Source organism: Oryza sativa, chromosome 5 (assembly GCF_034140825.1).
Source record: "Oryza sativa Japonica Group chromosome 5, ASM3414082v1".
Classification (NCBI taxonomy): Eukaryota; Viridiplantae; Streptophyta; class Magnoliopsida; order Poales; family Poaceae; genus Oryza; species Oryza sativa.
Window position 1 is genome coordinate 23787034 of NC_089039.1, and position 12065 is coordinate 23799098.

General features: G+C 41.9%; 1 protein-coding gene across 2 annotated transcripts; it reads right to left on the bottom strand.

Annotated features, from left to right (window-relative positions):
* Nucleotides 1-82: 82 nt before the first annotated feature.
* LOC4339126 (KH domain-containing protein SPIN1-like) lies at nucleotides 83-4412 on the bottom strand. 2 transcript variants are annotated; one of them, XM_015784274.3, is made up of 7 exons: nucleotides 4238-4412; nucleotides 3936-4024; nucleotides 3485-3636; nucleotides 1434-1544; nucleotides 1248-1364; nucleotides 958-1101; nucleotides 83-640 (listed from the first exon to the last, which is right to left on the bottom strand). In XM_015784274.3, exons 1-7 carry the CDS (start codon nucleotides 4333-4335, stop codon nucleotides 503-505), a joined length of 849 nt encoding a protein of 282 aa, XP_015639760.1. In that variant the 5' UTR covers nucleotides 4336-4412; the 3' UTR covers nucleotides 83-502. The 2 variants fall into 2 exon arrangements, with proteins under 2 accessions (XP_015639760.1, XP_015639759.1); XM_015784273.3 differs by having other exon boundaries at nucleotides 3936-4027.
* Between the last annotated feature and the right edge of the window lie 7653 nt (nucleotides 4413-12065).

Sequence of the window (12065 nt, forward strand, 5' to 3'; positions counted from 1 at the left end):
GCAAATACACGATCTTCGGGTGTTTCACAACAAAGGGCACAATCTTTCGGTATCCTATAGCAAATTTTGCACATAGAGGACATAGTTATCAATCTAAGTATAACTGTAAGGCTCAAGAATATTCCATCTTGACAAATGCTTCGATAGCAGCTTGCAAACATGTTGCTCAGACAAGTCACCCAAGGCAGACAAATCCCTGGTACTCTAGCTCACAGTAACTAAGAATTCTTCACACTATCAGTATCTCAGCACTACCAGTAATAAATAAATCAAATGTTCTAATTATACAACCATAGGGGAGGATTTCGCCTCGCTACTCATCCATCATCTGTCAGTTATGAGTTAAAATGTCACATGGAGATCAAAATTCTAGCAGTAACAGATTGCCGCGCGAATGCCAACACCATCATGAAAGCTTTGCTCATGAAAAATTTAAGTTGTGAAGGCATGGATTGATTGATTTCTCTTGGAGGGTCAAGGAGGAGGAGGAACAAGCATCCAGTCATTGTTTCATCCGTTTCATGCCACCATTACTGAATGGAGAAGCACTACCAGGATGTGGGCTTTCCTCTCTAAGTGGTGAGTTCAACAAAGCAAGTTCTCGGAGTTGCTGTCTCTTGTAGTAATCTTGCGATTCATCCTATATAGCACAGCGTGAAAGAATTAGCATTCGAAAAGAGGCACGAAAAGTACGTACGAATTATGATTTCGAAAGACAAGTATATGAAGTAGAAATGTGTTAGTACTAAGTAGTGCACTACAAAACACATTAAGATAAAACAGCTGCCGTAGGAAGATGGAAGTTGTGAAAATGATAGTGGGAGAAAAGAGCAAGCTATGTTCAGTTTATTACTTATTAATTGCAAATGTACTAACACAAAGCTCTTTTTTTTGTTGCGATGTTTGGATGTTAATGAATGGAAAGAAAGATAACTGACTCAAGACACATATGCATACCACTGGTTTCAACAACTCTTCTAGGATTTCTTGTGCTTTTGCGAGTCTAGCGTCAATGACATTGGCAGGTAACTCGGCTTCAATCAAGATATGCAGGGGATCATCCAAGTGTTCATACCCAGCCCTTCCCTTAAGTTGCTCCTCCTTTTAAGAAATGAAAGGAACCACATGTGAGCATCGTTAGCTTGCCAAACAATAGAAACAGACAATGAAATAGCCATTTAAACACACAAACCGTATCCACTGCATAGTTCCACATTGATATTCCACAAAAGGTGGGTTTTGTTTACCTTGTTAGGGTCTTTAATTGAGCCCTTTCCTCTTATGAAAACACGACAACCTGTAGAGGCCTCAATCCTCTTCAACGAATTTCCCCTTGGTCCAAGAAGGCGACCAATAAAATTGAACTAAGGGAAGCACAACACAGTGAGTAAATATTAACTCCAAATACACAAATATGAAAATGAAGAGCATACATTAGGGTAAGCATCTGTCGGTATTTCCAACCGCAAGATCTTCTTGACAATGTAAGAAGAGGGACTTTGTGGTGCTCCTTGCCAACCTGGTCCTTGAGAGAAACTTACTCTCTGCTCAATGTGAGAATAACAAGGTTAGGTGCCACAGGAGTTAGGGTATGGAGAATACAATAAATGTAGCACTGAACAAGAAGGCCAAACATAGCTGAAGATCCACAGGAAATGGAACCATAGAAGTAAGGAAATCAGCCTGATGTTCTTATAACTAGCTATGCTATTCATCCCTAGTTCATAAAATCTACTCAAGAATATGCTATGAAATTTCTTGTTAAGAGGCATATCTATTTATTCCCGTGCGACTACGTAATACAGAATTGAGTTGCAAAAAAAAATTAAGATCTTGATAATAAGTATGGCAATACATCCTTCGGTAAAAGAATAGTTACACTTCCTAATAATTACTCCTTAAGGTCAATATTACTTGTCATTTCCGACAAGCAAATTGTCCTAAAAGCGGGTCAGTTCAATTGTCTGAAACGACATATATTTCCCTCCAGAGAGAGAATTCGTTAAGCATTTTAAGAGTTAATCATATGATTTGCTAAATGTTATTGAAGTTCACCAATCCAGTTGCATAATATAATTTGAAAGGCACATGGAAAAACAAGGAACGAAAAACAACATTCTCTGTTGGAATGTATTGGTAGTAGTGCCACATAGAATGGAAAGTCAAGGTTTCTCAACCAACTTAACTTAGAGCTCTGAACACTCTCTTCATTGCATTTGCACAATGCAGAGACTATATGATTTGGACAAGAGAAGTAACAGTTTAGGGCAGGTTATTCGTTTGGTTGCCTATGTAAGGAAGATATCTAAGTATTTTGACCACACTGGCACACTGTCCAAGAAATGGCCAGCCAAAATTGGTAAACTTTAATTTTTTTTGCCAGGATGAGAAAAATAATACGACATCCATTGCTCTGTTGCTGTAAAGCAGTGGAAGTGTTGTAAGATAGAGGGACTTACATCAGAGTCTCTGGACTGATGATTGTCTGCTATTAGGAGCATGATAGGTCTAACAACTAACACCAGAAGTGACAGTGCTGAACAAAAAAAATGTGCGCCCTATGGTAAAGCACAATGTTGAGGTGACTGAGATTATGTGTTCAAGTCACAATAAAGTCTTCTCTTCCTTTTCTTCTGAAGGAAACTAATCCTCTGAATCAAATATGGGTAGTTCCACATACATAGCATCATTTGTTTTTTCAGAGCGGGCAGTGCTAATGATACAAAATAGTTGTATATAACAAAATTTCTTCATTCTAAAAGGATTTTAACGACTCAAGCACCAGAGCTTCTGGACTTTGAAGTTTCAATGTTGCACTCGTTTCTCTTATATCCTGAATGAAATAGACATGGAAAGTTGCAGTTCTTGATAGCTCTTTATATAAAGAAAATGTATGCATACTTTAGAATTCGTGTATGGGATGAAATATTAAAGAGAAAGGAGAGTATAAACTCTAAACAACAATCCGCGTCTTACATTGATATAACGTTTACAGGTATTGTGGCGATAACTTATTCAGAAGTCCAAAGGTTAAGAGGCGGCAGGGGAGAAGTGGATCTTGCATGACAAAAGTCAAGATGAGCTGATCAAAATGTTACCCATTCCAAATAAAAATCACTGACCTCTTCTATAAACCACACGAGGTTCGATGTAGAAAAGCTATATGATGGCCATAGGCTACCTGTTGTGACATGTATAGTAATCATTCTTTTAAGGGTATACATAATACTCTTTAAAAGCCAGTTTTACTTCAAGAGGACCTTGATGGATTAAATTGATGGCACCCTATAAATTGAGGACCTTGCGCATTCATTTGTTTCCATCCTTGCATATCGCAATTCTAATAAGTATAACGCAACTTATCAGTGATATTTTACATAGCAGTCCTTTTGTAGAAATGTTTAACAGCTCCTGCAGATTAGTGATCAAATACGATACATGACTGCATATAGCGTGTTCGTGTACTTGGATAACTAATGCTCACCTCTGGACGCATCCCATTCCATGGACCAAAAGCATTACCACAGAAATTGGGCACGATGTGCGACGGATGCATCTGATTTGGGCTTGCAGGTTGCGACCTCTCGAAGTCCCCTACGCCGGGTTGCCGAAACATCCCAGACACTCGCATTATCTCTGTCAGCAGCAAAACATTAGCACATGGCATCAGCATGGACACACATGAAAACACTTGATTGCCACTGAAGAAAAGATACACTGATACAGTCTCTTGTCAAGAATCAAGCTACAACCTTTCAAGCCCTACGAAACACACTAGGATTGCGCATAGACCCCGATCGAGCTAAGTTTCGCATCATCGAGCAGGGACGAGCAAGAGCAAATTAGCCAAGGCCGTGGAATCGGAGAAGACGAACACTCCAATCCGATCCAAGAATGCTATCCACTCAGTAAGCAGGGCGAGCAGAGCTCCTCACCTTGATTCAACAGCCTGCTGCAGATTGGGAGCACCTGCATGAACGGCCCCAGCTTCTGATGCTCCTGCAACAACTCCGCCAAGTACTGCCTGCTTCACCACCACCACCACCACCACCACCGCAATCCAATCCAATCCATCCATCCATCCCGAGCAGAGCCAACACCACAAGAAACACAAGGAACAAGCCGCAATTCAGAGAAAGAAATAATTCCTTCTGTTGTGTTCTCCGCGCAAGAAGAAGAACAAAGAAAGAAAAAAAAAACACAAAATCAAAACCCAATCGTGGCGTCCGGTCCTTACCCGCCGCTGGCAGCGTCGGGCGGGACGGGGGGCCTGACCTGCGGCGACATGGCCCGCCCGGGAGAGAAGCAGCCGTCCGTACCGTGCAGCCCGTCCATGGCGATGGCGGCGGCGGCGGCGGCGGCCCCAGCCACCCCTCGGATTGGGGAGGAGGAAACCAAAGAAGGGACGGGACGAGGGGGAGGACGGGGGTGGAGTCGAGTCGAGTCGAGTCGGGGAGGGGGAGAGACGAGAGAGAGGTGTTGGTTTTCGCCTCGTATTCTTTTTCTTTTCTCGGTACGGTGGCGAGGTCCCCTTTTTAGGAAAATCTCGGCAAAACCCCCCCTCTGCGCTGCGCAGTGCGCACGACGTCGTCGTCGTCTCGCGCGCGCGCGCCCGCGCCGCCGCCGTCACCTGCTTCGCCGGTAGGGTTTACTATAAAACGAGAGCCCCGTCGTGAGTCGGCGAGACCGCGCGAGAGCGATGAGATATGCTCGTACGACGCGGCGGCGGCGTATCTGGCCTGCGAGTACTTTGCCAGTTGCCATTTTCAGGTTACCTATCTTCGGTTTCGTAATTCCTAGGTCTGTTTAGATTTTAACTTTTTTCATTAAATTTTTAACTTTTATGTCACATCGAACTTTCATACACACACAACCTTTCAACTTTTCCATTATGTCGTTTCAATTTTTTCAAACTTTCAATTTTGACGTGGAACTAAACACAACCTTAGAAGTATTATTTTTAGACAACGGCATGGGTTTTATTATATTTTTTTTGATTTTATATATTATAGTATGCAAAACTAAATAAGTAAACATTTAATTTTATTAAAGTATTTTTTTGCTAATCTATATATCGTATTGTAGGATTTAAATTAAATATTTTAGAATTATTGATAATCAAAGTTAAAATAGTTTGATCTTAAAAGTTAAGAATTACGTAACTAAAAGGAAAAATATGTGGAGTGTTTTTGTAAAGATGGAGTGTGTATTCTTTTTCTTTTACAAAATAGAGGGGCTTTTATCTTTTTCCAGAAAAAATGTGTGTATTATAGATTGAGGTTAGTATGTTTTTTTCCTTGAAATGACATATTTGTGCCATGCTAGATATAGTCGATATTTATTGTATAGTACTATTCGCCATTATTTGGATATATATATATAAATAAAAGAGCGCTACGTAAATTCTCATTGCACAAAAGAAAATTGGTATACATTTGATGTTATGAATGCGGACAATAACCATATGTGTCACGCTCGATAGCTGTGATGTGACGATCTCAAGTGCATAAGAGTTGATGATAGCTAGCTAGCAATATATGACAATGCATATGTGTTGTCTTCAGTTGTACGTTTGGAGATATACGCTGATCCCTTGTCACTAGTGTTAGCATCGCGCTATAGTCGAGAAGTGGCGGTGTTGTTTTACTAACTTATACTAATTCCTTGTCACTAGAGTTAGCATTACGCTATAGTCGAGACGTGGCGGTGTTGTTTTACTAACTTATTACTTAGAAAACATATAGGGGTTGTTTAGATTATTATCAAAATAAACCTTACCAAAATTTTGGCAAGTTGACAATATTACCAAAATTTTGGCAGGATTTCTTATGTATTTACCAAAGTTTGACAACAAACTAAATGTAGTCATTTTTTTTACAACTTTATCCAAAAAAATAATATGGTTAAAAATAGCATCAATTTGAACATGCCCATAAATATTAGTGTCATGTTATGTGTCAATATATGACATATACTATTATATATGGACATGTCTATTTTGTTCTTTTAAATATTGTTTTGATAAAAATTCGTTTTTTCAAGTTAACTTTTAAGGTTTCTTTTTTTGTCCGATAAAATTAAATAATGAAGTATTTTATGTGCACAAGAGAGTTCCAACATTACCTTTTCAATAAAATAATGAGATAATAACACTGGTGGAGAAACCGTTTGTAGTCCCGGTTGATAACCCCCCTTTAGTCCCGGTTTTCCAACCGGGACTACGAATCCGGGACTAAAGATCGCTATCTTTAGTCCCGGTTCAAATAACCGGGACTAAAGATCGATCTTTAGTCCCGGTTGGTAACACCAACCGGGAGTAAAGAGGGGGAATCCGGGACTAAAGAGGGGAAGCGACAGTTCCTCGAGATTTTTTATTATTATTATTATTTTGTTGTTGATTTGCTAATGGCTAGTGTTAATCTATGTATTTTCTCCCGAATCGAATGAGATGCACATCCCAAATCAACATCACAAATCAAATACATCACAAATCCTAAAAACTACACACAAATTAAATACATCACAGATTATACAAATTATACATCTTAGATCCATGCGATGCAATGAATCACAAAATTATACATCCAGTGAAACACAACTTACAAAAAAAAAAGAAAAAAAAAGAAATCGAGCCAGCGCCCGGCCACCGCCTGCGCACAGCCGCCTGCCCGCCGGCCGCCTCCACGCGCGCGGCCACGCCGCCGCCCGCCGCCGCCTCCCCCTTCGCGGCCGCGCCGCCGCCGCCCGCCGCCGGCCGGCTGATGGAAGACGGAGTAGAGGGGAGGAGGAGGAAGGAGAGGGGAGGAGAAGAGGAAGGGGAGGAGGGGAGGAAGAGAGGGGAGGGGAGGAGGAAGAGGATTGGATATGAGAAGAGCAAGAGAGGGGATGTTCCAATCTTATCTAAATATCTGTCTGGGACTTAACCGATCGGATGTGGGAGAGAAATATTTACTCCCGGTTGATAACTTCAACTGGGACTAAAGATCGATATTACCAACCGGGAGTAAAGATCACTCGATCTGATACCAACCGGGACTAAAGTGGTAATTTTTAGTCCCGGTTGGTAGTATGAACCGGGACTAAAGATCCTCGACCCCCTGACATACATCTGATAGGGGATGAACCGGGACTACAAATCATCTTTAGTCCCGGTTGGTGTTACCAACCGGGACTAAAGATCAAAATTTTTTAAACTGGGACTAAAAATCGTTTTTAGTCCCGGTTTTTAATGGAATCGGGACTATTGTGAAATTTGGTCGACCAACCAAAGATGGTTTCTCCACCAGTGTAATTACAAGCTCGGACAAATTTGAAATTTGGCACGGCCTAAAAAATGCTTCTTCAAACCGATGGAGAGTGACCACTGTATGATGGCAATGGGCAGCATCATTTTCAAACATGGAGTAGCAATCGACCAATTCAATACAGAGTACCATTATCTTAAAAAAAACAGAGTACCATTTTGGAGTTTATCGTTCGCGTAACGAAAACCACAGGCAAAACATAAACCGGTGGAGCATGCAAGGCTGTATAACCAGCCAAAATTATTGAACTGAATTATAAGGCTGTCAGCTGGCTCGTGTCAGGAAATGATATCACATATTTATTCTGATTTTTTTCTCTCCTCTTTTTCAGTTCCAACCTTTGATTTGGTTAGCGATCCAACTGGCTTCTGCTAATTCTACCAGTAAACCAGACGTTGTCTCGAACAAGATGCATCTGAATTGTCTCGATCGAGATGACGTTGGCCGGAGCAAAAGACAGTCCGTCGATTAAGCCTGAGCTGATGTTAACTAAGCACACCATCTCATGATTTTTAATAAGGTGTCAATGGCCAATTAGGAATCTGCAACCTAACACGATATATACATGGTTGGTGATCGACAGAGAATTAGATTTAATGCCAAATTATCATGCATGTGTGTGTGTAATTGTGGTACCACTTCTTTGTCACGTGTTCCTCACAGAGACTGACCCAGCTGGTTTGAGAGCGTTGCAGCTGACCCACCGTCGATCGATCTGCGACACATCGAGGCCCTAAAAGTCAACAATCAATTCTAGAGTAGATCATTTACTGTGGAATTCGTCGCATGGATCACGATGATGTCTTGTGTAGTACTTTTATGATATGTCTATCAAACGTGTGTAGACGCCTGTTAAGTGACACATTACTTATATTTACGGCTAATTATTCTTTCAGTGATATATGGCGTATCTGTCGATATCGATGCGCTCATGGTGAGTCCGGGGACTTTATTAATTTCAAGATATGTCGGTCTAATATTAAGCGTGTGCGTGTTGTGAGCGCCTACGATTATACTACAGCGACCCCATACGTACATTGCTACAAGACATACGTAGAGTGTTGTTATAAATTGTACAACGGAGTAATATAGATCGAGTATTCGTAGAACTGACTGAGATATGATTATCCAACTCTAAGAGAAAAAGACTTATGCATGTTAAGAAAAAATATGTAATAATCTCAATCTTTGGAAGCACAACTCACGAATATGAATTATAATCAATAATAATATTCTTTTTTTTCCTATAGCGTTAACTTTCAACAACTTCTATCTCCGTATTTACTAGACAAGGAACCAAGGTTATATCCAAGATATAGCTTAAAAATAACTATTAAAATTATTTTAAGATAGAGGTAATAAGTTACAATTGTATTGAACAAGTAGATAGATTAGGGCCAAAGAAAGCATGCCCAAAAAATCACTCTCTCCTTCTACAGATTTCCCATTTCTAGATCCCAATATTTTGGTTGTTGGCCATGTAGGCAGTTAGTGGGACCGTCGCATCCGTGGTTCTACGTCACTATTTGTTGGCTGACCGCTGCCTTCTGCGTTATTGTCTATTAGTTGCCATACGTCGCTTCTATTGTTGTCGCTCAACTTACACTATCAATATGTACACTATACGTCTTAACCAATCTGATTATTATTCATTCAGTTCTGTATTTTTATTATTAACATGTGAAAATTGTCCTGAAAACTATTGTAATGTCAAGCATTACCAGGTGAGATTGCATCAAACACAAGACAATCAATTGACTTGTACTACCAAGTTTGGCCTCATACTGGCTGGCGTTATGTAGAGTTGGGGCCACACTGACAAAGGAGGTGAAGACGGTTCCTGCGGTGGAGAGATAGGTGTGCCCTGCAGTGGAGAGGGCGAAAACAGCCAACGAAAGGAGCGGCAACGTCTTGCAGCGGAGCGGTGGAAGCAGTATAGCTGGAGAAGGAAGCAGTGACGACCAACAACGGAGAGGATGACTGACGACTGCCCTTACCTTGAACGGATAGCGAGGTTGGGCAATAGCGGGCACAATGAACGAGGATAAGCCGATGACAACCTGACGAGAAATTTCACGCGACAGTTAAAAAAAATCACGTGGGAGTTGGATTGGGAGCATCGATCGAGTTGCTTCAATTCTGGCTCGCTTTGCAACTGGTTTTTGGCATGAGGTACATTTGAGAACGATTTTGGGTATCTGTTGGAGCCCAGATTTTCTAACCATCAAAATTTAGTTTTAGGGATATGTTTTTAGCTTTTCACGGAGATGCTGTAACGACGCTGTCACATACTAAGGGTCTGTATGGATCTAGGGACTAAAATAGGACTAAATTTTAGTCCCTGTCACATATGATGTTTAGATTCTAATTAGAAGTATTAAATGTAGACTACCCTGGACTAATTTGCGAGACGAATCTATTAAGCCTAATTAATTCTTGATTAATCTATGTGATGCTATAGTAAACATGTGCTAATTATGAATTAATTAGGCTTAAAAAATTATCTCGTGAATTAGTTCTTATTTATGCAATTAGTTTTATTATTAGTCTACGTTTAATATTTCTAATTAGTGTTAAACATATGATATTTAGTCCATGTATTCCAAACACCACCCAACTCCTACACACTAAACATCATCATTGCATCAACGTCTTCTCTAGTCCTAAAGCCTCACTTGCAGGAGAGTTCATAGCACAGGGGCACTGGGGATCATAATATCATCGGATCATGCGAGTCCAAGAGCGAATCGCAAATCGCACCCCGGCCAGTCGACACGCGCGCGCCGTGCATGGCGACCCACCGACCCACCGACCCACCGACCGAGCGCCACGACAAAAACCCCCCCACCATCATCCCTGATTCTAAAACCCGGCTTCCGTACATCGGAAACCGGGGACGCCCACATGCGCAAACCCACGGATCACCGGAGCTCGCAAATATTTTTTTTCCTTTTCGGACTGGGTTTCTCGCGCACGTTCGCGCGTGGACGCGTCGTCACCTGCACGTGCCGCTGCCGCTGCCGCACGAGTACTCCTACGTGCACCGGCATTGGATGCCCTGCGTTTTTTAGCGGCAGCAAGTGTTGGGGGAGCCATGAGTATGTACGTGGAATTAAATTTGGAAATATATTGTTTATTTAATTTTTTTTTCTCAAAAATATTCGAGATGCAAAACTTTTTTCAGAAATATATCGTCGGTCTCGCATAACCGTTGCACGAAAATGATATGGGAATAACGTTATGGGTAGTATCACGCGGTGAAAGCGCGAGACCGCGTGGCGCGAGACCGTTCGGTCTCGCTGAAGCAATAAGCGATACCGATGCCATGCCGATTTAATTAGTGATTAATTATCCTAATTAGTGATTAATTACTAATTATTATATTAATTGTTAATTGAGTAATTAATCACTAATCAAATGGAGATGCTGGATAGTGCCGCTGTTTGATTTGGTGAAACTGTTCGGTCTCGCTCTTCTATTCCGCGAGACCACGCGGTCTCGCACTTTCACCACGTGATACCGCCCGCGACGTCACGTCTACGTTATTTCTGTGGAATGGTTGTGTGAGATCAACGGTATATTTCCGTAAAAAAATTTACATCCCAAATATTTCTGAAAAAAGAAATTGAATGAACGGTATATTTTCAAATTTAATTCTATATACGTGTACGGGTGTACATGTGGGCGTAGCAGTTGGGAAAAGCGGGGGGTGTTGCTGATGCAATCACTCTCCCGCTAGCGGCTAGCTGCCCCAGCCTCGTACTACCAGGCTAGGAAAAAGAGAAACAGTGACGCTGTAGAGGAGTTGTGAAAAAAGCAGTGGAGATGGAGATCCTCGATAGGTTTTGTTTGGTTGCTTTTTTGCCTGCGACGCCCACGCAGCTTGTTGTAGCAGAGGCGAAGCAGACTGACTCCCAAGACAAAAGCGTCATCTCCGCCGTCCCCACCGTGTCTGCCGCTGCTTCGGCTTTTCGAGCTCGGCTCTCGCTTCGGCGGCGTCATGGTGGCCTGGCGGGTGGTGACTTTTCGGCACAAATCCAGCCGACCTTGTCATCCACCCGGCCGAATCCCCAACCTACCACCTCCGCATCAGTCCAGTCCCTGCTCCCACTTGGGCGTTGATAACCTAAATGTAAATGCTATTCCTACATTAGAGGAAGGTATTTCTCTTTGAGCAGATACAATAAACTATTTTAGCTAGTGATAGTGTATCCACGCTGACGTTATTGATGATCAGGATAGGGAACAGGGTGTGAGCCGGCGACTAATTAGTTGCCAACTACACACGAGCTCCAAGGCGAAAGAAACAATACAAAAGAGCAAGATGAAGCGATGACGGCGGGAGCAGGCTGTGACGCGAGATGCCAAATTAAAAAAAATGATATATTAATCCATTGAAGTTTGTGCATATAGCCGGCTGCTGTACTATCGATGAGTGATACTCGTGGATCAGATGAGTTGAGTATTGGGGTACGTTGGAACGAGGGTCTACGTAGTACGACATCAAGCAGATAAAAGACAATGATTATACTGGTTTAGGCCCCCTATCGGGTAATAGCCCTAGTCCAATTTATATGGGATTTATGATGATGAGAACAGATTACAAATAGAGTAGTCGAATCAGACGATACTGACGAGATTGTAGTCGAGGGTTTTGACGAGATCTCCCGGCGACTTGGTTCCACGTACTCCGGCTTCGTAAACTATGGTGGGTGTGTTGGCGATTGAATTGTATGCCTTTCATCCCCCCTGGGGGTCCCT